Source organism: Larimichthys crocea, chromosome VI (assembly GCF_000972845.2).
Source record: "Larimichthys crocea isolate SSNF chromosome VI, L_crocea_2.0, whole genome shotgun sequence".
Taxonomy (NCBI): domain Eukaryota; kingdom Metazoa; phylum Chordata; class Actinopteri; family Sciaenidae; genus Larimichthys; species Larimichthys crocea.
The window spans coordinates 20,287,751-20,314,432 of record NC_040016.1 but is presented as its reverse complement, the minus strand read 5'-3'; the positions used below and the strand labels follow the sequence as shown (position 1 = coordinate 20,314,432).

The 26,682-nt window shown below is 44.6% G+C and overlaps 2 protein-coding genes across 2 annotated transcripts; both read right to left on the bottom strand.

Moving 5' to 3' along the window:
- Window positions 1-1,460: 1,460 nt before the first annotated feature.
- On the bottom strand, window positions 1,461-18,346 carry podxl2 (podocalyxin-like 2). Its single transcript, XM_019272692.2, has 13 exons — window positions 18,055-18,346; window positions 8,990-9,333; window positions 8,538-8,886; window positions 7,560-7,669; window positions 7,013-7,232; window positions 6,510-6,695; window positions 6,161-6,411; window positions 6,013-6,087; window positions 4,807-4,963; window positions 4,656-4,717; window positions 3,628-3,807; window positions 3,366-3,527; window positions 1,461-3,249 (listed from the first exon to the last, which is right to left on the bottom strand). The coding sequence occupies exons 1-13, from the start codon at window positions 18,104-18,106 to the stop codon at window positions 3,190-3,192; spliced, it is 2,208 nt and encodes a 735-aa protein (XP_019128237.2). The 5' UTR covers window positions 18,107-18,346; the 3' UTR covers window positions 1,461-3,189.
- A 941-nt stretch (window positions 18,347-19,287) lies between these two features.
- Window positions 19,288-26,134, bottom strand: mcm2 (minichromosome maintenance complex component 2). The gene is made up of 20 exons (XM_019272689.2): window positions 25,990-26,134; window positions 24,941-25,134; window positions 24,681-24,853; window positions 24,452-24,582; window positions 24,228-24,366; window positions 24,040-24,137; window positions 23,766-23,887; window positions 22,687-22,894; window positions 22,394-22,528; window positions 22,119-22,310; window positions 21,928-22,021; window positions 21,757-21,835; window positions 21,443-21,614; window positions 21,230-21,356; window positions 21,006-21,118; window positions 20,705-20,869; window positions 20,484-20,558; window positions 20,210-20,392; window positions 19,942-20,097; window positions 19,288-19,856 (listed from the first exon to the last, which is right to left on the bottom strand). The coding sequence occupies exons 1-20, from the start codon at window positions 25,993-25,995 to the stop codon at window positions 19,746-19,748; spliced, it is 2,673 nt and encodes an 890-aa protein (XP_019128234.1). The 5' UTR covers window positions 25,996-26,134; the 3' UTR covers window positions 19,288-19,745.
- Window positions 26,135-26,682: the final 548 nt, after the last annotated feature.

Below are 26,682 nucleotides of genomic sequence, written 5' to 3'. Positions count from 1 at the left end.
AATAAAATACCTGGGGATGAATGAATGAAAACAAAAGGTTTGATGAAAACCTGGTTAAAAAAATCTTACCAGGAAACTAAGCTCGTTATCTTTATACAAACGAAGGGTCACTTGTTTTTTTTTTTGTTTTCTGCTACAGCTGAATCCTCGTTGACTTGCACTAGCACTGCTAACAAATGCAAACATACATGAGGCTGTCATCAGATCCTGGAAAACAAATTAAAACGTTCAGAATCTGTTCAGTTGATTTCTAGCAACAAAAAGCAACTAAATTTGTCTCCGTCAAAGTCTCGTTCAGTCTTTCAGCAAATAAAAGCAACAGAAGCTGAATGTGTTATTATACCGGCGCTCGCTGCGGTGCTGAAAGCAACATGCTCTTTTTATTATTTTTATTCTTACTCTGTGCTTTTGCTTGCTTTTATTGTTTTTATCATTCGTTTCTGTGCTTGCCACTGTGTACTCTGTAAAGCACCTTGGATATGAACTGTGCTATACAAATAAAGGTGCCTTTGCCTCGTCCATTCTGTCTTCCAGTAGAGGACACGGGGACTGCCCGTATCGTGTCTTCTCAGAGACAGATCGTCGAGGTACTCAAGATGGACAGACGTCAGTCCCAGCGTGTCCTGAACGCACCAGTTTAGCTGACAAAGTGCACATCAAAATCAGCGTAGTTTATAGTGAAGCCATATACAGTATTATTACATGGAGAAAAGTCAGAGTAAAAGAGCTGAAACAGGCAACATCTTGATGAAATAGAGACGGGCAATACTAACCTGTAACAGGAATGGAGGCTGACAACTGCAGGAACAAAATTATCGTAAAAAAAACAATCTTAATAAAAGTAAACAAACACAATCAAACCTTGAAATTGCCTTAGCAGCTGTCTATCTCCATTCCAGTTAACTGAACAGTGACTGTAGTCAGCCGGCTCGTGTTACTGACAATCAGACGTGTGTTTAAGATTCATTTTATCAATGGTGACCTGAACTTTTCAGGTTGGGTAGAGTCTACAAGTCCCACTTTTGACGACTTAATTTGGGCTTTAATGCTGGTCATGATTACTCTGATGATCTTAGTGATCGGACACATGATCGGAGTGGATCGGACACAGAGAGTCAAGACAAATCATAGTGACTCAAACCTTAGTGACTGTGGACTGTGGACCATCACAGCGACTTGAACATTACCTTAATGACTTGGACATGATCGCAGGACAGGACTGTGAAGATTGATGAAGAAATAACTGTAGTGATGCAAACATGACGACAGTGACGCAGTTGACCTGTTGACATGACCCTATTGACTTGGACATAATCAAACGGACTTGGAATTTGACTGTAGTAACTTGTTAAAGGAACGCCTGAAGTGACTCGGACATGACTAGTAACACAAACGTGCCTCAGACATGACCGTACTGACTTGGACATGACTGTAGTGATGAGACAACCAGTAACTTGGACATGACTATGGTATGTCTGAAGTGATGATTTCCTTTGTTGACTTGGACGTGCCACAATGACTCGGACATGACCATAATGATCCGAACTGAGACTTCGACATGAAAATATGAAAGAGTTGGGTCTTGACTTGGACTTGGGGTTTGGTGACTTGACTCCAGCACTGTGTAATTAGCTACTTGTTTGTGGTTTTAGCCTCTAAATGTTGCCCATGTGTCATAGCCTCAAGAGTTAGCCAGGAGCATACAGCAGCCATTCCAACACTATTATAAAAAGCATATTAGGCTAACAGGACGTAAGTATAGCAATCACATGACTGGTTGTAGAGTGTACAGTAAACATCCTCAGCGGTTACAACCATTCCTATGAGCAAAATAGAGATATTTTAGTCACTGTATGTAATACATTTAACATGATGCAGCATTTCAATGATGATAGTCACTATCGATAAAGTGCCAAAACCTTAGTTTCAAAGTTGCTACGGGCTATACTTCCTTTTCAGAGTAGCTAAGAAGAATCACTGTTGTCAGACATCGAGGTGAAACCACGCTCATCAATCCTGATTAGACTTTTGAATTTGTTGTTGCTGTCAGCGATACTGCTGCGGCGTTTGAGTAATCACCAGAGTGGGAAGAAGTATTCTGACCTTTTACTTTAAGTAAAATTAACAATACCACACTGTGAAAATACTCGGTAGTAAAAATTTTACATTCAAAATGTTACTTAAGTAAAAGTACAGAAGTACTGGTAGAATGGAAGAATGGAGGAAGTGTTATGCTATTAAGCAGTATTGGATTAACAATGGATTAATGTGTAAATAAGATTTTTACTGTTCGAAATAAAGCAATTTTTACTAACTTTACTTCATACACTGATGGGTAGTTTCATCTTTTCTGTAAGCTCCTCATATGTTTTGTATGTAAAATGGCTAATAACTCAAGCTTACAGGTAAATGTTGTGGAGAAAGAAAAGTATAAAGTAGCAGAAAATTAAAATACTCAAGTAAAATACAAATGTTCTGAAGTACAATACTTGAGTAAATGTACTAAGTTACGTTCCACCACAGGCATTCAATGTAAACAATGTTTTCTTGAGTATTATACCTATTTTCAGCCTGGGGAATAGATTATTATTTTAGTTTCCTGCTACCAGTTGGGGCCATTTTGTCAAAGAATTCGGCTTAATGTGAAATAAAATATTAACTGGAGCTGCCGATGCTTCAAACTTTAAAAGCTTCTTTACATTCAAACATTAAAGGTGCTTTCTGCTCGGATTTTCCATTTCCTGTTTTATTTTCCATGTCTCGTACAGCCACAGCATAAAAAAGCTAAAGCATAAGGCACACTAAACAGATGTGTTATCATGTAATGATGATATTCTCTAAGTTGGGGCATGTAGCTATGAAGTCCAACTAACCGTTTGAAAAGGTGGACATCCTAAGAGAAGTTGAAATTTAAAGCGTATACCGTGTCTGATGTGCATGATGACAGTGACTCCTCCTCGCCTCAATCAGCTTAACTCTGGCTGGAGAACACATCTGTTACTCTGGATTTAGACCTTTTAACTTCCATCAACTACCTCTGTCTCTCCTTTCTTTATCCTCGTCTCCACCAAAGACATTTCGTATTCTTCCTCCTCGTCATCTTCTTCTTCCCTCTCGGCTCCACTCATCATCTGTCTATCAAAGACGCTCACCCTTCATAACCTGTCTCCTCTTCTTCCTCTTCGTCCATCAGAGATGTGTGTCCTGCTCCTCTTCTTCCTCTTCAGTCGCTGCTTGATTGACAAAGACCTGCAAAAAAAAAGGATGAAAGGCTTTACGCTGTTGTCAGGCAGAATAGAGATTATCTTTTCCGAACCGCTGCCACGGCTGCTGTGACTCATTCATTTATTTACTCGTCCAATCACCTGCCAGCGATTGCTGTCCTCCCCGCCTCCTTCTCCTCCCCCCGCCAGCCCGTTGGTACTCGGCTTTTTCTCCTGCATCTCAGGCTGGCTGTCATTGGCCACGTCCAGCGTGGGGTTGTCGTGGCAACCGTTCTCCACAAAGTGAAGTTCCTCGGCGCGGAACTGTACGAGTTAAAAGAGCATGGCAGGATTACAGGTGCGCTTGTTTTATGCACCTGTATGTGAGTGAGTTAACTGTGTGTGTGTGTGTCTGTTTGCCTACCGTAGTCTTGGTCGCAGGCAGTCGTCGTTGCCAGCAGATGTAAATAAATCCAGATGTGATGATGACCATGCAGACGGAGCCGATGATCACCAGAACCACAAACAGCTTGCCGTAGTCGCTGCGTGTTTGACTGGGCCGAGACTGGCAACTACTGGCCTCGCTGTAGTTCTGGATGCCCACCTGATGAAGCGAATTTACACAATCAGTCACACAATAACTGGATACGAACACAAACATGCACACATCTTTTATCCATTTCTTTCATCTTGTATCCAAAAACTGCAGTTCCTCAAACGTCCACTTGAGGCTGGCTCCAGAAGTGAGTCAGTCTCCATAAGTCCCCATGTTCAAATGTCCAACTTCACAGCAGAAATAAACATGTTTACAGCCTGGTACAAAAAACAGTTTTGGTCTCTGTAGCTAATTTCCCCGTTCATGACAACTGTACTGAGGGTGAATTCATATACAACTCACCTGTTCAGATTATATTAAGGCTTAAAGTTATGCAGGATTACGAGCTTGGACGCTTTGATTGACAGGTTGGCTTGTTTGAGCAACCAGGTTTCACCCATAATTCATGTTTTTGCCCATTTTTTGGATTAGCCGGAACCCGTCAAGGTCAGGTGTCGTATCTGTGATGTCACCCATGTTTTATACTATCTATGATTAAGACTCATTACTGCTGATAGTTATGGGACGGAGTTATGTATTGTAAGGTTAAACTTCTTTCTTGTTTATTTGATTACACACTGCAATATGAAAACAGGAAAACACACACAGCTGTTGAGGCCTACAACTGATGAAATACTACCCATCAGTGACGTGGGAGCCATAGCAACAACAGCCAACCTTGACCTTTAAGTCTTTCTAAAGATGTTACAAACTCAGGAAGGAAACTGTGTGCAGAAATCAATGAAGCTCCAAGCTGGAAATCTCTCAGTGAGCAGAAACCTCATAATCTGGACTTTTGTGACAATCGTTTGGATTGGAAACGGTCACAAAAAAGAAGTTATTGGACAACAGCGTACCTTATTCAAACTTTTCCTGATTTCTCCCAGCATGCCCAGCACGTCCTTGGTATCTATCACTCCTGGAAGACACATGAACAGTTAACAGATTTAAAAACCGACATCACACGTGGATGTGTGCAGCTATGTCTTCATTTGTGTGTGTGTGTACCGTGCGCAGATGCCACGTTCATCAGCAGCTGGTGTTGCTGGTGTGTAGGCTTGCTGAGATAGAGTTCCCATGATCCCTCTGGGCTTTTCATTCTTCGAGCAAACACTCGCTCCATGATCTTCAGCAACCGTACGCCCTGGTCTGCACGAAACTCCTCCTGTCACACACACACACACATTTTTCTACAAGTTAATACTTGATCTCCCTGCAGATGTCTCTCTCTACAGCTCGCACTGAAGCAGGAGCTCATTCATTATTTGTGAACACAAAAAATGAATTCACACAGATACAAAAGAACGATGCAACGTTTTAAAAGAGAGGATATAAGAGCGTTCAGTTCGGGCTCCATCCATGTTGCCGTACCAACCATAAAATCACTGCAGTGGCGGTTTTGAAGGTTTGTGTTGCTGCCATGGCGACAGACACTGTTGTGAAGGTCTCTCCTCCCTCAGTACCGCATGCACACACACAAACAGATGGCCTCCAGCAGTTTTATCTGTCTGTACAACTCAAGCGAACTCCTTCAGCTTTTGCTCGACTCTTGACAGCGTGGGAGAGAAAGTCTGGCTGCTGCTGGAGTCACAAACATTCACATCTACATTTAAAGTTTGGATGAAAGATGAAGAGCTGAAGGTCCGGACGGGTCTGTCCGGGTTGTCTCGAGGAAACAAACAAAGCCTTGACCACGTCCAAAAATCTGGAGGTAAAGGTGTTTAGAGCTGGTTCAACTGGACACAAATGGGAATAACACTGCACACTCTCTGACAGACAGAGACATTAATGATGTTTGTGCACAGGAAACATGACAAAACTGTCTGACACGGCACTCCCACAGTACAACATCTGATAGGTGTTAGCCGGAGGGGGTTTCAGGTGCTATTCAACTATCCAACAAGTACGGAAATAACCTCTGTGTCTGTCTCGTACACATGATAATGCTAAATAAATGAATTACTGTAACGCTCTCCTGACGCCTGGACTTCAATCAGCCCAAAAGGTCAAATGTTACCCTGCTTACCCTTGCCCCACCGACTTGAACATCCTCACACAGGTGGAACGTCCTACCAGTTCCTACCAGATCAGGCGCGTCCCTCTCTACCTTCAAAAACCTCCTGAAGACCTCCAGCTCTTCAGAGAGGACCTCCTCTCCAACACTACCAACAACTGGACATGATGAATCTATCCCCGTCCCTCTCTGGTACTTACACAGTTCAAGTTTTGCGTCATGTGGAGGATGACGTATCCTCGTCCAGCCAGCTCGCTCCAGTTTACACACATGACCTGAAAGATCCAGAGTCAGCCGAGGTTAGAAACAGTTATGAATGAATGAATGTCATCTTGCATGTAAACGCACCTGCTGTGGCTCCTCCATGTCATCAAAATCACTGTCCGGTAAGAAGACCTCTGTGATCCCACCTCCCCTGACCTCTGACCTCTGGGCCGGCTGGGGCGTGGTCTTGTCCAACCAATCCCAGGAGGGGTCGGTGAAGCCGACGGTGGCAGAGGGATCCGTGGTGAGCGGGATGATGTGTCTGATTCCCTCTTTCTCCATCTTTCTCCATTCCTCCTCCTCCACCTCGTCACTCCTGTCGCTCAGTCCAACGCCTGAAGAGAAGATATAATATATATAATGCATCTGTTTAAATGACCATTCACTTCTGGACTGGCTTCACTTTACAGGTACGGAGGTTGTCGCTTCTCACCTTTGAACTCGTCTCTTCCCTGCTCCAGCTCCTCCTCTTCCTCCACGCTGGGCTGCAGAGGCTGTCTGCTGGGAGCCATGCCAATCTCTGGTACAGTGGGATTCTGGGTAAAAACGCCTTTGTGTGCCAGCCCAATTTCTTCGTCTTCCTCCTCCTCCCTCTCCGTCTCTTCGTCCTCTGTTTCATCTGCAGTGACAAACCGTGTAATTAAAGGCCAATCCCAGCTGAGCTGACAACAGTGCTCCGCTGCTAAAAGCTACTGATTCATTCAGGAAGTTCACTCTGCTTGCAAAGAGTTCAGTTTGTAACGGTTTGCAGGTTTTATAACTGATTTGTGAGTGACAGCTCAGCTCAAAATACTGGATACATTGCAATGAGTTGACTATATTGGATTCATCCTCAGGGGACCACGAACATTTGGACCAAATTTAATGACAATCCATCCAACAGTTGTTGAGCTATCTCGGCTTGGACTGAACAACATTTTTTGAACTGTGTGTTACCTTTCCCAGGTATATAACTTCCCAGCAGTCCAAAGTCTGTCCCCGTGTCCGTCTCAGGGGTGGCAGTTCCCTCAGTGTCTCCACCAGCAGCAGCAGCAGCTGAAGTAGCAGTAGATGTAGCGACGGTTGTCGTAATGGAGGAGTGAAGGTCTCCATAGCCACTGGCGTGACCATCTTCCTCCCCCTCTGCCTCCCACAGCTCTCTCTCTAGAGGACCCACCTGAGGCGGACACGGGTTGTGGTGACAGTTAAAGGTTAAAACAATGTTTAAATTCATTTATTTGTGGCGCTTGTTGTGGCTGTGCGCATCCGTTTTTTGCTGAGTCAGTTCGATATGGGCCAACGAGACACCACTAATCACATAAAGCAGTTAAAGACTAATTAAACCATTCAGTGCAGGGTTAGTAGGTGAGCCCTGGATTACATCTGATTTACTGTGATCCAATTAAAATCCGAGTGCAGCTGGTGATCTCTCTTTTTTCTTCATGCTACCTGCTGCTGTCTGAATTTTTTATTGAAAAACAGTGTCTTATATCTGTGTCCTCACCTCCAGGACCGGGGATGCACGATGCTCCTGTAGCCCAGAATCATGCATCTCATCTGGGGAGAATAAACGAGGCTGCTGCGAACTGGAGGGGTTGAACGATGGACTGTAGCCTTCGTGACACAAAGAGACATGTCAGGAACACATGTTAGTGTCTGTGAGTAAACTTCATATGAATAAACCTCTCGTCTTCTTTCCATAGTTGTCATGAGGTTTTGACAGTGTGCTTGTAACCGAGACTCACAGACATACAATAGATGTTCAGTGATGAAACAACGAATGCATTACTGGATTTATGTTGTTAAAATAGTATTTTATTTGTTAGTTAGAGGCCCATTTAGCTTTGAATATAAAAAATAAAGAAATAAGGAGTTTTACTTGACAACACATGCAAAGAAAGTCTACTCGTAGCTTGAGAGGTAAACAATTTAAAAATAGAAACTTATCAGTACCACGTTATAATGTGATAAGTCGGTTTTGGGCAGCGGGTTGCTGAAGCTGTGTCTGTTTGTGTTGAATGTAACCGCTGTGAAACAATCTGGAAATAACTTTTTATTTTGCCGATAAACCGAATTTATCGAGGCCGGCACTCGCTCACTTACTTTTACTGTTTATGTCTCTGTCTGTTGGACGTAAACCAAATTAAACTTCTTTGTGTCTCTATTTTGCAGCGTAAATATCAAGCCAGGTTCAGATTTAGATGCTGGGTTCGTACAATAAACAAAGCCAGAACACAACAGGTATATGTCAGTAGTTTGACTGATCTGTTGCGTTTATGCCGCAGCGGTTGACCCGTTTTAACAATAAATGATCACTTTTTAATGGCTTTTTAACCTGGAGAGGAGTTAGTGTTAAGCCAGTTTATTAATAATAATTCTAAAGACCTGGTTGCATGTAGTGTGAGATCACAGATAGGTCTAACATGGTGTGTATCATGTGATCTATTGAGTTGGTTCTGTGGGGAACATTATCTCTACTAACCAATCAGAGCGTCCAGATCTGGGGTTGTGTGGTTAGCCTCTAATGCATCCAGTACACGAACATCTCCATCGTCTGTTCCTCCTCCCCTCTCTTCTTCCTCTCCTCTGACGTCTCCTCCTCTCCTCTCTGCGTCTCTCTCCCACTCGTCTTCTCCTCCTCTTCTCTCTCTGTCCTCTACTCCCTCCTCTCCTCTGTCTCTGTCCTCCATGTCCGTTCCATAGAAGCCTGAGGCCTCCAGGGAGGCATCGCCAGCTCCGGGCCCACTGATAAGCTCCTTCTCTGGGTCAGTGGAGTCTAGGTGTCCCCTGTAGCTTTCTGTATCCTGGGGAATAGCCAGATGAACCATGCGCTGAAAGTAGAAAGATATTTGGTCAGACAGTCTGACTGATAACCATAAAATATTCTCTTAACGTTTAATCTTTAAAGTAACATCACCTTTAACTTAACCTCACCTCCATCTCGTCTTCCACATCTTGGTTTTCATCCAAAGCGTCTCGGGTCCTGGCTACATCCTGACTGGCGGATGATGGCGGGTTTAACTGAGAGAAGTTAGCAGAGTCCATCTTGCCCTGAGAACGGGATGTTTCATGTATCTCTGGCCAGCCCATGTCATGAACCAGATGAGGCTGTGCACGCACTAACTCTTGGACGGAGTGGCGTTTGGTTCTGACTAATTCCTGGATGAAGTGTGGCTGGGCTGCGCCTTCATCCTGGAATAGACGGGCAACTGGAGGACTGAGGGGTATGATGCGCTGGGAAGAACCCAATCTGAAGGCATCACAGCTGGCCAGAAGAGCTACGGGAAAGAGAGGAAAAAACAGTTTGATTATGATGTTGTTGTGTTCCACTGACATATATCACTGACATATACAACTGATATATACCATTTACCATTATCATGTACCACTGACATAGTGGTATTATGATCTGGCCCTGACACGGACTTCTTATCTCCAACATGAGTCCATGAGGTTTACTTTCATTACCTTTGTACGAATAATGGAAAAGCTGAAGGAAGTCTGTTTTCGCACCATCTGTGTATAATGAGACATGTTTAACCCAAAGTGTCTCTTAAAAACAAGTCAAATGAAAAGTTAAAAAAAAAAAAAAGTGACTTTGTTAACTTGCTCAGATTTGGTCATTTTTATTTGGCTTTTGTGCTTCTACCGTGAGTAAATGTGCTTCGTAGTCAAATTTTTTCCTTTTTGTCTGTTTTTACGATCTGAAAGCGTCCCATCTGTGCCCGGTGGACTTTAGCTGTAACAAGTTCAAGGAGATCTGAGTGGATCAAATCACTTTAATTTGTTCCCTATACAGATTTAATGTGTTTTGTTGTCCTGCATTCTTTCTCAGGAACCGCAGCCCTGAGAGAGATGGAGAGATACAAGCACTTTGTTTTATTTCCACTGCGTGGAGCGATAACAAGTGCTTTTAGTTCATTCTTATCTACTTGACATTCAATTCCTCCTCGTGTCTTATTCATTCCTTCATTTGCTCATCAGTTCATCCGTGGCTTCATACACATTTGTCCTGTCATCCACCTACTCATCCGGGTAGCTGCATCCATCTATACGTCCATCCATCGCTAATCGGAGGCCGAGACCTCACTACTTGTATCCCATATTGCTCTCTGTCTGGGACCACAGATGGCTGTCTGACCTCCGGGGCTAACTGAGCAGATTACAATATCATAGCCAACACGTCTGAAACACGTCTGCAGCATGTTAAGCTCTCTGTCACCGTAAAGCCCCACAGTCTTAGATGACACAGATCCACTAGTTCCTTCCTGCTGACTAAATGATTTCCAAAAAGGAGGGCACTGTGTGTGAAGTAGCTGAGCTGACTGCTGCTGAAGAAGCACTTCAAACTCAAGTCACTGAACTTCCTAAAAAGTTTTATGAGGATTAAGCAATAAGAAAGTCTTAGAGAGACTACTAGAGTCATGCGAGCAGCTCTGTGCAGCTGCACTGAGGCACAGAGCTGCTTTGAACTAAACGTCAGGATACTAACATGCTGATACACTGTACACATTACTACAGGACACGTCTACTACATGACGCACCCTTAAACAGTCACAGTTTGGTTAGGTTTAGGCACAAAAACTGCTTGGCCAATTTGAAGCCCATGCAGAAGTGCCAAAAAAACTGCGGTTCCTCAAACGTCCACTTGAGGCTGGCTCCAGAAGTGAGTCAGTCTCCATAAGTCCCCATGTTCAAATGTCCAACTTCACAGCAGAAATAAACATGTTTACAGCCTGGTACAAAAAACAGTTTTGGTCTCTGTAGCTAATTTCCCTGTTCTTCCTCTGTACTGAGGGTGAATTTATATACAACTCACCTGTTCACATTATATTAAGACTTAAAGTTATATAGAATTAACAGTGTGGACACTTTGATTGACAGGTGGTGCACTTATAACAGTCAAAAAGTTGAGTTGTGTGGTCAGTGCAGGGCCGGTCTTAGCTATGGGCAATGTGGGCGTCCGCCCAGGGCGCAATCTCTGTGGGGGGCGCACGAGCGATACCGCCCATTAAGTTAGCGCAGCGGGCGCCCCGGTTGTGGGGTGTTGACAAGGCAGACGGATGCTGCGGACGGAATGATGGGGGCGCACGGCGCATCCAGGGGCGCACCGGCGGCCGTGAGGGCGCACGAGAAAATGTTCACCTCGGGGGGGGGGTGTTCGCCCAGGGCGCAAATGTGGCCAGGACCGGCACTGGGTCAGTGGTTGACAATTTGGCTGTCCAAGGAAGCTGCTAGAGCTGAATCGGTTGCGATGAATCCCGCAATATACAAATATAAGTTGTAGATATGTTTTATGTTCATATGTTGGCAGTATAATGTTGGTTTTAATCCCCCGCACGGTTGTAGTTTGGCAAAGAAGAAGCAGTTAAATGTTGTTCGTCATTTCTGAGGAGTGCACAACAACCGTACTTGAATTGAGACAACAACCCTGCCAAGATAAAGCACTACTCTAGTACACAGTGTAAACAGTGTACTACATATATGTCTACTAATGGAGGTATCCACATTGAAACAAGTGACCAAACTTATTGTGACGTAAAAGAAGAAACACTCTGTTTCTTTGTGTTTTTGGCAAGACAGCCTCAAAAATGTTGAGATAGGAATGAAACGGCACTTAAATTGCTCCAAAACACACTGCGGATTAAAAGTTTCACAAAGGTACCATTTAGTGCAGGATTACTTCGGTTCATAACAATCCACTGAGCTATTCTAGTCCCCTGCTCTGCACTGTGACACAGCAATGCTGGATACTCTCATTTGAAGCAATTTGATTTTTTATTTTGAGAGCAAACAAGCAAACGCTGGAAGTGAAGAACTCAAACTGACAGTAGAGTTAATGAGGCAAACTTGAACTATCAATAAAGGGTAAAAAACTGTTTTAATAAATTGTGAAATATTGCCTTTTTTGTGAGTTTGCTTGCAGCGTTAGTGGCACTGTGAGCACTGAACATCCATGGCTTTGTATGCATTCATCCCGTCATTCACTTACTCATCCTGGTAGCTTGTTCATCCAACCACCCATTCATGTAATTTCTACACACCCCAGGCAGAGCGCATGAGTTTGAGTGTGACAATAATATCTGCATTTTACACAGGGAAGACAGGTGGTTTAAAAGAGGAGTGGAGGGAGGCTATCTGTGTAAAAGTAGAGAAACCAATGACCATCGCCCACACCGGACCTCAAGTGACATGAACAACCATTGTCCAGGTCACTTTAACTGTCGTTCACACCAGACAGTCAGGTGTTAAACGACTCTGGTGACAGTCGTTACAACGACGAGCACTAACGAACCAGGTGGAAACCATCTGGTACCTGGTTCTACAACCAAACAGTAGCCCTTTCGGTTAGTTTTTGGGTTAGCTGTGATTTGAACCACTTTCAGACATTTCTTTTGGTGAGGATGCCAAACTTGGCTCCATTTAAAAAAAATCTTTCCAACTATTTATTTTCTTTTCCTTTACTTTGTGCCCCTGTTACAACTGTGCCTGAGACACTCCAATGGAGAAACCAATGGAGCCACTGGAACTTTCTAAAACTGTATTTATAGAACAGATGGAAAGTATTTTCAAGTCAAGGCAGTCCACCATGCCAGTAGTGATTACTTCATGAACAAGGGGGCTCGAGAGAAATATGAAGTTACAGTTTTAATAATCACAAAAGGAGTTATTGTGGCGCTGCAGTGACATCTTGATGTTTTCTCATAAATTATACTTATATGAGGCCAAATGAAAAGATGCAAAGCTGTACTGAATGTGATATGTGGCTTAACTGTAGACGGTATCCAAACAAACTATTGCTCTGTTAGATAGTGTCATCTACAAGCTAACAAAGGCTCATATTGGTTACCCCAAATCACATTTGACTGGATACATTTCTCCTATATTCAGATAGAATGAGACTTGGATACAGAAGAAAGTCTTTGAACCTAAAATGTAGTTTATATTCCTCATCTCAAAGCACCAATGAGGCTGTTGGTAACTGACGTTAGTTTAATAGGTTTCTCATCATCAACTTGCACAGACTGGAAAGCCAACTGGCCAACTCAACCATCTCTTTATTCACGGTGCTGGTGTGGCTAAAAACAAACTCGCCCCCTCATCCCCTTTAACTCAGACACTGTTGCACCCGTTGGGATAAATTTAAGCCGGGCGTTTCACCATGCAAATAAAGTGATTTAGCGACACTAGACACCACAATTCAGTGTGTTTCAGTTCAATGTTTGTCCTCTCTTGTCCCAAAGGAATCATCACAGTAAAGCCAGATTAACATGAACCAACTTGTGTATTCTCTGGGTATTGACAACCAGTTTTCTCCCTCCATTTTCCCCTCTCACTGTGTAGTTTCAAAAACTTCGTAGGGTATCTCCTCTCCAGCACCTGTTCATATCCCTCCAGTGGCACTCTGCCGCCTCGTCGAGCTCAGCATGGAGCTTATCTGCGTTAAGCTGATAAGGCAAACTCGGCTGTTCGGTCCCTTTTGGCTGAAAGGATTCTGCAAGATTTTTTCTGAAGCAATTACGCTGCAAAGTTGCCCTTGTAGACAAAGATTTTTTGAGGTCACTGTGTAGTGGTGCAAAGTGGGTTGTGCAGAATGTGAGAGCTGAGCTTCGATTTGTTTAATAGTTTTTGGACAACATGACGGTCAGTGGTGTTAGCATCAAAATATATTCAAAAATATAATCAAAGTGCACTTTTTTAAAATTGTATTTAAGTGCAGAACTTGACAAAATATTGATAATTGTCAGATGATACAGCTTCGTTTCGATCTCCGCTAACTCCTGAGGGAAAGACCTGGCACTTCAGCTGCTTCGCTGTCTTCACCAGCTGGTCTATAACCGTGTCTGTTTTTTGTTTTGTTGCTGAGCAGGTGAGATTTTAGAGGTTTTTCTCTTGAAACAGCTGCCTGCTGCTGCCAAAAACAATGCTGTTGTAAGTGTTGAGTGTAAACCATCCATCTGTCCATTGACTTGCAGCAGGTTTAGCAGGGTGAACAATGCATCAGCAATGCTTCCCTCCCTTGGGGATCCCATGGCATTCCCAGGCTAGATGGGCTATGTAGTCCCTCCAGCGGGTTCTGGATCGGCCCCAGGGTCTCCTCCCAGTTGAATTTGCCCAGACCAAGTCCAAAGGAAGGCACCCAGGGGGTATCAGCTTGCTCCTTCGGGATGTCCATGGCTGAGCCCGGCCACCCGGGGGAGGAAGCTCATTTCGGCCACTAGTATCCGCAATCAAATTTTTCCAAGCACTACCCAAAGCTCATGACCATAGGTGAGGGTTGAAGCCTAGATGGACTGGAAAATCGAGAGCTTTGCCTTCCAGCTCAACTCCCAACTTCCCAACAGTGGTCCAGTACGGCGTCCGCAGAACTGCAAATATGTCTGAAGCCAAATACTCAAACATCAATGCAAGATTACTGAGTAGAGGTTGTTTATGGTGTTATCTATATTTTCACCATAATAAACACACAAGTTCTGGCTCACAACTCAGCTTTTAATCATCATCGTTGCTGTTTTTGGTCTGTGGACAAACACAGACTTTATTAACGTGCAGTTATATCAGCACAGTGCTGACTTTGTGAAGGAGAGAGGAATTAAAACAACCCCAGCACTTCTCCACTTATCGGTCTGTTCTTCTGTCCTCCTGTTCATCCCTCCCATCATTTCACCTACCTCCTCTTTCCCTGTCTCTCCTTGGAGCTCCTCTCCGGACCAGTCATCCAGAGGGAGAGCAGTGGGGCAAGCAGGACATTTTACAGGCCACTGGTTTTTATACTAAGCATCTTTTCAAGGTGAATTCAAAGTCTACCTTGATTTTCTGAGAAGATATCAGTGGTCAGATATGATCAGCTTTTGGTTGTACCATGTTATTGTCCACAAATATGTTGACCAAGACCAAAACCAAGAGGGGACTGATCACTAATACTGTCCATGAAGCCTGATATAGGTAAGGCTCCATCCAAAAACTATTACTATAACTAGCGATGGCTAGTTGGGGAGGCAAGACTGCCAAGATGGCGATGGCCAGAGCTACAGATTTTTGAGCTTCAAATCAGCTCTTCAGAAACCTGTGGGTGACGTCACATGTACGGCGTCCATTCTTTATACTGGCATGCTTGATGATGAAGATTTGAACATGTGTATTTTGTGACACCATGGTCGGTCATCCATGACGATCTATGGTATCCAAGGCCATGGTTCTCTACTAGAAAATAGTCCCTGCAGGTTGCTGCCCCCAGTATCTCGGGGTCTTGATCACGAGTGACGGGAAAATGGAGTGTGAGATGGACCAGTGGGTGGGTGTGGCATCGGCAGTATTTCAAGACACCGTACCAGACCATTGTAGGGAAGAGGGAGCTGAGCCAGAAGATAAAGCTCTCGATTTTCCAGTCCATCTAGGCTCCAACCCTCACCTATGGTCATGAGCTTTGGGTAGTGCTTGGAAAAATTAGATTGCAGATACTAGTGGCTGAAATGAGCTTCCTCCCCCGGGTGGCTGAGCTCAGCCATGGACATCCCGAAGGAGCTTGGAGTAGAGCTGCACCTGCCCAAATGAGCCTCCTCTGTAGGCTGTAGGAGATAGGATGAAGAGCTTGGACATCTAGAGGAAGCCCGGAGCAGGGGTGCTTCTCCTTTGCGTCGAAAGGAGCCAGCTGATACCCCCTGGGTGCCTTCCTTTGGACTTGTTCTGGGCACATTCAACTGGGAGGAGACCCTGGGGCCACTCCAGAACACGCTGGAGGGAATACATAGCCCATCTAGCCTGGGAATGCCATGGGATCCCCCAGGAGGAACCGGAATGCATTGCAATGCAATGTTCTAACCCTCACCTAGGCTATAGTCAAGAGCTCTGTGCAGTGACCGAACGAATGAGATTGTGGATACAAGTGGCCAAAATGAGCCTCCTCTGTGGGTTTAGGAGATAGGATGAAGAGCTCGGACATTGCGTCGAAAGGATCCAGCTGAGTTGGTTTAGGAATCTGATTAGGATCTTCCTTTGGAGGTGCTCTGGGCACATCCAACTGGGAGGAGACCCTGGGGCAGATCCAGGACCCACTGGAGGGACGATATAGCCCATCTGGCCTGGGAATGCCTCAGGATCCCCCAGGAGGAGCTGGAATGTGTTGCTGGGAAGAAGGATGTCTGAAATACCGCTAAACAATATTGTCCGCTTCATTTCAAGCTTTAATTCTAAGTACAGTACAATATGTGAACGTAGGAGCTGTTGCCTTTAAAGCCCCCCTTCTCTCTGTGCTTTAACACCCCTCGGATCAGCTTATGTCCAGCTGGGACCCTCCCCCAAATCCCCTTCACCCCAAATGAGAACTCACCCTGTCATCTCCTCTCTGTCCTAAACAAAGCCTGCATTTGGAAAAGCATTCAGTTCACACATCCCGAAGCACGAAAACTGTTAACGTCAGTGCAGCTTTACAGACACGGAGATCCATATTTCACCATAAAGAGCTTCAGAGGAAGGAAGCTGCATCATCAAAGAGCCACAAAAACAACCACAGAAACTACTGAAGCATCGTATGTGGGTAGATCCACTGCTGCTAGTGACGATCTATAAATATCATTAGGGCATTAATGAATCAGCATCTATCCTGATGATTACCTTCATGTATCAAGAAAAAATGATAAATCGATGCTTTCCTTTGTCACACGTGATGGTAAACGGAATACATTTGTGTTTTGGACCTACATCACTTTGTGTTGTTGTTTCAAGGATCGAGAAAATAGTCTGTAGATAATGAAAGTAGCTTTGCTGCAGACATAATTTCAATAATTAACTAATCTTATGAGCAATAAAATCACTATATTTTGCTGCTTTTGCTCTGTTTTTACATCACTGTGGAGGGAATATCTTTGTGATTTGGAATGTTGGAGAGACCGGCAGCCTCGGCAGTACTTTGAGATGAGGAATATAAAGTAGATTTTAGATTCAAAGGGTTTCTTCTGTGTCAAAATCTCATTAAAATAATCCTGATGACTCATCCTGCACCCTGAATATAGGAGAAATTTATCCCGTCGAATGTGATTTAGGGTAACCAGACTGGGCCTTGACTTCGTTAGCTTAGCTAACAGAACAATATCATGGCTCGTTTGGATATCAGTTAGAAGAAATATCGAAAAACTAATTTTCCTGTTGAATGCTTCTTTGGCCTAAAAACAGTCGATACTGACTCAAACATATATCAGTCAGCTTTAAAAATCCCACCACGTGTAATTTGACTGTTGTATTTGTAAAATCTCTATCATGATGCTAAAATCTAAAAAAACAAAATAAGAAACAACAAAAAGCTAAAGTCCACATTACCGTTACATTACCGTTGGTAATGTTGGTAATGTTGGTAACGTGAATGTTTCCAGCTTCTCAAATGTTGCTGTTTTTCTCTGTTTTATATCATCATGAATTAAATATCTTTGTGATTTCTGCTGTTGATCAAACAAAATAATGAATTTGAATCTATTATCTATTGATTTATTTGTTATTATTATTATTTTATAGTTAATTAGAGAGATTTAAGATTAAAACAAAAAACAAACATTAAGCATGTTTTGATTCATAGAAATGTGTTATCATTCTCCATGACAAAGCAAAACTGGCTGACAGTCCTAATCATTCCCAACTTAAATGTGAGGTTGATGATGAGGATTATTATTCTTCATGTGCTCAGCAGCAGGTCCTGGTGTGTGTGCGTGTGTGTGTGTGTGTGTCAGACACTGCAGTGTGTGTCTGCTGATTTAAGTGCACTGCGTGCCTCCCACACATAAAGCCAGTCTGTGCAAATATCATAATCATATTATCACTAATATCATTAATACTCTGGTGCCCTGTGGTGACTTTACACTGATCTGATGTTTTTCAAAGTCTCCAAAGATTCATGTGGTGGATGTTTTTTCCACCTGATCTTTTAAAATGTGTGCAAACACCAGCTCTCTGCAGCCGCTTGTGTCCGTGGGTGGATGGAATAAATAGAATATAAATAAAAGACTCACCGATGAGTGTGATGTGGAGCGGGCCCGGCATGTCTGCTGCAGTGCTCAACATCCCTCCCGTTCAGATCACGCAGATTTCAGCCGCAGATGCGCTCTGGATGCTCATGTCTGTGTGCGGGAGCACTGACTGAACTGTCTGCGGTGTGCGTGCAGACAGACAGAGAGACAGACAGGTGGTGTGTGTGTGTGTGTGTGTGCGGACTCAGCTGCGGTCAGTCCAGGGTCCGCTCTGCTCTGCTGCACCACCACCGACGCTGGAAATAACCAGCCTGCCAGTTGCTCTGTTGTTCCGCTGCTGGCCGCTAGATGTCGCTGCTGCTGCTGCGTTCAGGGCACCTCGGAAATATCAGATATCAATACAGAAAAACAAAGGCAAGAGCTTAACTGTAGAAAATGTATTAAATAAACAAGGCAAGACAATTTCTGTCATAATAATTGACAATTTTCCCTAAAATAATGGTGACTGTGAGGGTGCAGATAATTGAAAAACTACAAACAGTGGAGGCATTTGGACTCCAATTGGACGAATCAGTGGACATCTCCAAAGACGCACAACTCTTGGCATTTAATAATCAATAATAATTATGCATTACCTTTTTTTTATCAATCATAAATGCATATAGGCTGTAACCCAGTGAAAAAAGGTGAAATAAAAGTTGAATAAAGTTCAAATAAAAGTTATTTCCTTTAGATGATTAATTAGATGTGCAGCTCTGTCTATGGTCCAAGGGGGGAAAAGGTTGAACCGTGGTTTAATGTTAATATATTAATGTTTACAATAGTCACCATGTTAGTTTATCATGTTAGAAGAAAAGCAGAAAAACTTTAATAATCCCAGGGGGAAATTATTTTGTTACAATACTTCAGTATACAAACAAAAACAACATATATAAACACGTAATCATCTATTAAGAAAAAAAAATATATATATGTATATTTTAAAAGGTCCAGGCTACATAAAAGAAATATTGAAAAAGAGTTGTTCATGTTCATGCTTTAGCGATTCGATCGGTGAGTTTACACCACGGGCTGCCGATAGTCAGCAGAAATTAAAGAGCTGCAGAGTTCTTAACAAATGTGAGACAAAGTGGACAAAAGAAGTTTAACAAATACAAGTTTTAATATCAAAACACACCTTCAATCCAACATCAATTCAAGCAGCAGGAACAACAAATGTTTTATTACAACGTGAACACCGAAAAGCTTCAGGTGTAAAATGTCCTCCATCTTAACAGCTGCTAACAGAGGAATCCTGTTGGATCAACAACTCGGACAGAAACATGTACATTTATTTACAATCAGCCCCACCTGAGAGATGAAACACAGGAGGAAGAACGGTGGAGTGAACGAGTTAGTTATTTATATTTATATTTTTGCAGTTAACTCACTAAAACGTTAGCGCTCCCGTTTTGGAGGCAAACTCTGGATTTTATCTGCGGCAACGCTGCGCAACATTATGAACACTCGATACCCAAACAATCCAACGGAAACCCTCCGTGATCTGAGGCTATTTCAACCAGTGAAGGATGTTCCGTACGCACATCCACCGCTACTTTAAGATTCCCTCAAAAGATCCAACAAAGCATGTTTGTGGAGTTTCCAATGGAACTAATTTTTTTACCCCCAATGATCCATTTTGGGCCTTGAAATAAGAGTTTGTGAAGCGCTATTTTAGGTCGAGGAGGACGATCTTAGAACTGCTGCAGGATCAGTTTCTTCTTCCCGTCGTGGCTGAACTTGTTGGAGCGGAAGAGGTCGCTGTCGTAGAAGGCTGTCAGGTTGTGAATGTTGATCTGTCTCGCCTGGAGGAGGACGGAAAAGAGGAAACACGATGAGACAGACGTCCAACATATTGACACCCAAATTGATTAACGGCATTCTCGTTACCTTATCATGCAGGTCTTTCTCCGCTATCTCGATGGTGTCGTTCTGGACTCCGTATCGGTTCCTTTGGTAGGCGACCTGCTCGGCCACCAGCTGCTTGAGGATGAACAGCAGCAGCTCGTTGTTGTCCCTGCGGAAGGCCAGGTAGCGGGCAAACGTCTGGACAGAAACACGGACAACACTTCACTTAATAAAACATCAAGTCAGGACGCAGTCAGAGACCGCTGAACTTCACTTTGTTTTAACAGAAAGTGCGCCGGCCGTCACGCACCTTCCTCATGGTCCTCATGACGCTGAACTTCTGCGTGTCGATGAAGCTCTCCAGCATGACCCTGATGGCCATGTTGACGTCGTCCTCCAGCACGTAGTCCCTCAGGTGCATCTTGGCGTGAGCCTCCGCCATGCGGATCATGGACTCGATGTGACGGACTGTGATGGGGATGCTGCCTGTGGCCTGTTGGTGAGACCAAATCAACGTGGGTGATTATATTTCAGTCCAGACTGCCATTTGGAAGTGAACTTTTTAAAAGGTTCAGTGGACTCACCATCGACTCTTTGCGGAGGTCACTGTAGATGCGAGCGACTTTGTCCTGATCCATCTGGTTCAGTTTGGGATGAACCTGCAAACACGAGATGGAAAATTGTAGAAAAACTGAGTTTTATTGACCTATCTTGCAGAACATACAGTTACGGAGCAGAAACAAACATCAAACAAGACCGAGCGAACGGTTGGAGCTTCGCGAGGACGTTAAGTGCACGCTCGTACCCGCTCTTTGGCGTAGATGATGTACTTCCTCAAGATATCCTGGGGAATCGGCGGCACATCAGACGTGTTGGGCAGAATCATTTCCTCCAAGGCCACGCCTCCTTCCTTGTTGCTAGGGTGATGTTTGATGTGGGAGCCGACCACAAAGCGCGCCAACATCTCATCCTGGTTAGAAAAAAAGAGCCAATCACAAGCCAGGGGAGAGCGGTGAGTGTTCGGTACCGGCCTGAATTTGAACTCTACAAGATGAAACAAACTTTCTTGAGTGTCAACTGGAAGGGTGGAAGACTTTATCGTGTACCTGTACGGGGTCGACGGTGTCTCGGACGACACACAGCACGTCAAAACGAGACACGATGGGCTCCGTCAGGTCCACGTTGTCTGCGAAGGTCAGGGAGGGGTCGTACCTGCCACCTGCAAAGAAACGAGCACAAAGAGCGATGATGCAACGAAGAGAAACCAACTGCAGACAAATCAAACTTATTTGAAAGCCCCTCTGTGTCAGACTGTGACTGTGTTACGTACCGATGGGGTTAGAAGCAGCAATGACAGTGCATCTGGCCTGCAGAGAGGTGACGATGCCGGCTTTGGAGATGGAGATGCTCTGCTGCTCCATGGCCTCGTGGATACTCGTTCTGTCTGCGTCGTTCATCTGGAGGACGGTCAGAAGTTTATTATGACAGAAAAGTCTCAGAGGAAACTTTTTTTTTAGGACTGTACAAGAGCATGTCAAGTCACCTTATCGAACTCGTCGATCAGACAAACCCCGCGGTCGGCCAGCACCAGCGCTCCGGCCTCCAGCGTCCACTCACGGCTGACCGGGTGTCTCTGGACGTAAGCGGTCAAACCGACGGCGGAGGCCCCCTGACCCGTGGTGAACACCGCACGACTCGCCACCTTCTCCGCGTACCTGAGGGGGAAAAAAAATCCAGCAAGATACTCATCAGCTTCATCATCGTCTTTTTTCTTGTGTTTACTCCTCTGGTTTATCGGATCCGGGGAGCTCTGATGTTTTTTCTGAACATTTTCCAGCTTCAGTTGTTGATACGTACTTGAGGAACTGGGACTTTGCGGTTCCCGGGTCTCCACACAGCAGCACGTTGATGTCTCCACGTACTTTGTGTTTCCCACCTGGAACAGAGCAAAGAGGAAGAGGATGAGTGTGACGGAAACACAGGCGTGTGTGCTGTTGTTGTTGCTTGGGGCTGGTAGTTGAGTCCGACCTGGATTTTTGGGCTCTCCTCCAAACAGCGACAGGGCGAGGGCTCGTTTGATGTCCTCATGACCGTAGATGGATGGCGCCATGCTGGCGAAGATCTACAGACACGACGAAGCACGAGTTAGGAAACGTCTGTGCAGCAGGGATTCGAAAAACGTTCAAACATAACCTCAGCGGCCGACTGTAACTCCTCACCCTCTCGCCGATGCGCTCGTCCTTGGACAGCGCGTTGATGGCCTTGACGTCTTCGTCGGTCAGCTCGGCCACGGCGACGCCCTCATCCCTGCGGGTGATGTGGTTGGCGAGGATGACTGTGGCGAACACGGGGAAGCCGTTAGCCATGTTCAGAGAGCCGTCGTAGTTGTTGTGGTAGATGCCTGTCAGTTCCTGAGAGGAGGAGGAGGAAGAGTGTTTTGAGTATGTGTCTGAGGACTTTTCTCAGCCACCTCGCTTAATTTAACTCCACTCACGATCTCGTCTCCGGGCTTGCAGCTGTCCACCAGGTCGGCCAATAGGATGGCGTCTTTAGAGCGGGGGAGGCGACCGGCAGCGACCTTACCGGGACTCTCCTGGAGGGCGATTCTCTGGTAGTTCTGGTACACAGTCTGCAGGAGGGAGACGACACACGATATCAGTGACTTTCTAACTTCAACACACACTAATTAGGATAATTACTGAAGGCTGCCCTAAGTCATTATTTTGTGCCCTTGATGAAGATGACAAACACAAACAAGGACCTTCACACCACACAGGAGCCTCTCACCTCCTCCATGTTGATCTCGAAGGGGCCCAGGGACTGACACTCGGGACAGGAACCCGGCTTCACCTCCTGGTTCTGGGACTGGAAGAAGGGTCCCAGCACGAAGTTACACTTGTTACAGTTGTACTTGACCATGCCGAGCTGAGGGAGGACGCCGGTGCAGCTGCTCACCACGCCGCTGGTCCGGATCAGCTGGTTCAGGTGGAGCTGCCTGAAGAGGACGGACAGAAGAAGAAGAAAGTTTGTAGACTCTGTAAATCAAAACATGTATTATTTACCGCTCCATCTGCTCATATTGATCCAGATGCTCTCAGGAGAAGATAATTCATGCAGTGTTTGTGTATACAGTTCATAGGAAGGACGTTTTATTCATGTAACCCATAAATTATTTGCCTCTGAGGCTTTGCAGTGTGCAGAACATACAAACAAACCTTCGATCCTCCGTTCAGGTGAGGACAAAGAGAAACCTTGGGTCAGAGTTTTTGAGATTATATTAGAGTTTCTGATGTGTAAACATCCAAGTTGTACGCCTCAGATAAAAATATGACTTTGACGCCTCATTTCAGCCAAAATACATCTTAAAAAAAATCATCAAATCAAACTTTAATATATCTAATGTTATGAAATGATACTGTGCATCCGTCACACTGCAGATTCAGGTCCCTGGCCTGTAAACGATGAAGAATGAATGACGAGTTTTGTCTCTTCTGCCATAGCTTCTTTCAACTAAACACCCTGGTAACCGCTATGTGCAAAGAGCTGCATGGATGGGATACGGGTGGAAAAACACACTGTACTGAATGTTTATGTCATTTTAGTGTCTAATGTATCTGTGTGTTTTGCTTCCGATCACATGTCAATAAACTTGTCTAGTCTTCAATTAAGAATCGCCTCCAGAGTCAAATCTATGCTCCCACAGCTCGAGTTTAAATAAATTAAATAACCCACATTCCTCTGTGGTATCAAAGACGCCTCCAACTTGTCCAGAACACGGCCGCTTGGCTTTTAACCGGTTTTAGCAGACGTCATTTTAACCTCCCTCCACGTATCCCTCTTCCAGGACTGTGAAGTTAAAATTTTACCTGAGCGAGCGGATCTCTTCGACCAGCGGCAGGTTGCAGATGCGGACGTGGATCTCGTGGGCGATGCGCTCGTATTTCGGGTACATGGCGAGCACGACTTCTTTAGCTGCTTCATCAAAGATCTGATGGTGAACAAACACAATTTACTAAAAGGAGGTCACCAGAGTTTCATTGATAGAACCAAAAGGACGAATGCACCAGATCTCGTTCGTAGCGCACCACAAAGGTTCGAGACATCCTCAGAGATGTCTCCTTTTCATCGGGACTCGCTCACCTTCAGCATCTCAGTCGGAGCCTCTGGCAGGAAGTAGGCCAACACGTGCTCTCTGGCTGCGAGGTCTTCGTAGTTTACAACCAGACTCTCCTTATTGTCTGTGGTGAGACGAGAGGAAGTTCATTCATTAAAAAACTGATTTTATTCATGCACGTATGTAAAAAAAACAAAAAAACAAGTTGAGCTACCTTTGCACATGTCGCTGATCTTCTCCTTGAAGACATTGTGGCCGTTTTCGTCGACGTGGGTCCGCAGGAAGTTCTTGAAGCGGTTGTAGATCTCCAGCCTGGGAGCCGTCATGGACACCCACTCCCTCACAGTGTGGCCCTGCAGAGCGAAGAAAAGCAGTCAGACTCTCGGCCACAGCTGGAAAAGCTGCAAAAACAGCGACAGTACTTCATTACATCTGTACCTTCATGTCCTCCAAGTTCTCAATGCTCTCGATCATTTCCTCTTCCTCTCCATCTGCGACGCCCTCCGCTGCCCGCTCGGCCAATCGCCTTCGCCGAGCCGCCGGACGCTCGTCGTCCTCGTCTTCGCTGTCTGGATAGCGGCAAAGGAAGCGTTTAGATTTCATTGACTCAGAGAACAAGGATCTTCATCGCCTCCGTGAGCTGCAATAACAAACATTCAGTCCTCACCGTAGAGCAGTCCTCTCCTCAGCCGCCCGCTGACCCCCTGCTCCCTGTCCCTCCTCCTCATGGCCTCCTCTGCGGCGGCCCGGGCTCCAGGCGATAGCTCGGACAGATCCTCGTCGTCCAGGTCCAAACCCTCCGCCTCATACTGATCCAGCGCCGGGATGGCACGGTAATCCCTGAACACGGAAAGAGAAGACTCGTCATCAAGCCCTTGAAACGTTGGAACACAAAGTGAATCCGATATTTATAATCCATCTCCTCACCTCTCCATCCCGTCTCCGATCAGCTCCTCTCCGTCTCCGTCCTCCTCCTCCTCTCCAGGCAGCTGTCCATCCCCCAGCAGCCCCTCCGACTCATCCTCGAAGGGCGGCAGGTCTCGCCCGGGGCTGGAGGTCATGTCTCCCCTCCGGGAGGCTCGGCTGGGGCTGGTGGCCATGTGGTACGACTCGGAGGAATCCTGCGACAACAAACAAATTACTCTGATTACTCTTATTAAAGAGTATACTTGACTCAAAGGTACTCACACAGAGCGCATTACCGCCGTCGGTGGTTGTATTTTGTTTATTTACATGCTTGTGATTATAACGTGACTCTGAAATCCAAATTAATCTTTTATTAATAAATTCAACCGACATCGGATCTTTTTCAAAACTCAGATCACATTCACAAGTTTGTCAAATTAAACTTTCACAATATCAAACTGCTGATACGTTTCATCTGCTCATAACAGATCATCACAAACTGTCACCTCACATGCACAAAGGTAATATAATATAATATAACTGTTGTTAACATGATCACAGATGCTACAATCATGAGAATAAAGTCTCTGTGCAAACAAAATAACATAAAAACTGTGTACAAGTGCAGCCTACACTGTGTTTGAGTTGAAAGCATCACTGATATGAACGTACTATATAAACATATTTTAAATATATGCAAATAAAACAGTTTTAGAGGCAGACATGTGTGAACTGACACTTTGTCTCCATTTGGCAGGCAACAAAAGCTCAGCAGCCACATGGCAGGTGAGCGAGAGGACAAATAAAAATCACATTATTATTATTAATATTATTATTATTCATGTTAGCAGCTGTTGCAGAGTTATCACAACATATTTATGTCGAACTGAGCTCATTTAACTTTGAAATCATTGTTTCTTCTTCCCCGAGCTCAAACTTTAACCGCCTTTGTTATGATGGAGACTTTATAAACCAGCTGAAACTGTTTAAATGTGACGTCTCTGTCTCTGAGGAGACAAACCAGCTCACAACCTGACGCGTTTTATCTGTTTTCAGCAGTTTTCACTCACCGCCATTGTCCCGTGTCTGTCTCCGCGCGACTCTTCTGCACAAACTGCTCCTTCCTGCCGGGAGTCGCTTTTCGCGCGAAACCACCACGTGACACACAAAGCCCGCGAAAAGTAATGAATATTCAAGTAGGGAAGTGACGCCTCGCCTCCTCATTGGTCAGGTCTAGTTTAAAGAGGGCGGTGGCCTAAAAGGAGCCGTGGCGTTTGATTTGCTGTAACCTTCTCTGAGGGGTGGAGTACATGACGTGATATTTTTTTCCCGGGAATATTTGGGCCGCGTTCAAATCTGCTTCACTGCCTCGCTCTTATGCTCACTTTACTGGAAATAAAACGTCCTGAAGTGTTTAATTATTCACAAAACAAATAAAGTGACATTTCAAGAACAACACGCAGGCTTTGTATCTCTATAAAACGTAGGATTAATAATAATACTTTAAATACATATAAAATACAAATAAATAAATTATAAATAGTCCATATTTGTGCATCTGAAAAGGGAGTATACTTCTACAAATACAATCTGAAGACAGAAACTTTAAATTAAATTCAATTTAAAGGTCCAGTGTGTTAGATTTAGGGGCTCTATTTATATAGTATGACAGAAATTTAATATAATATCCATAACTGTGTTTTCATTGCAGCTTCACCAGAATAACACACACTGCCTTCCCGTTAATCCAAAAGACGTGGAGC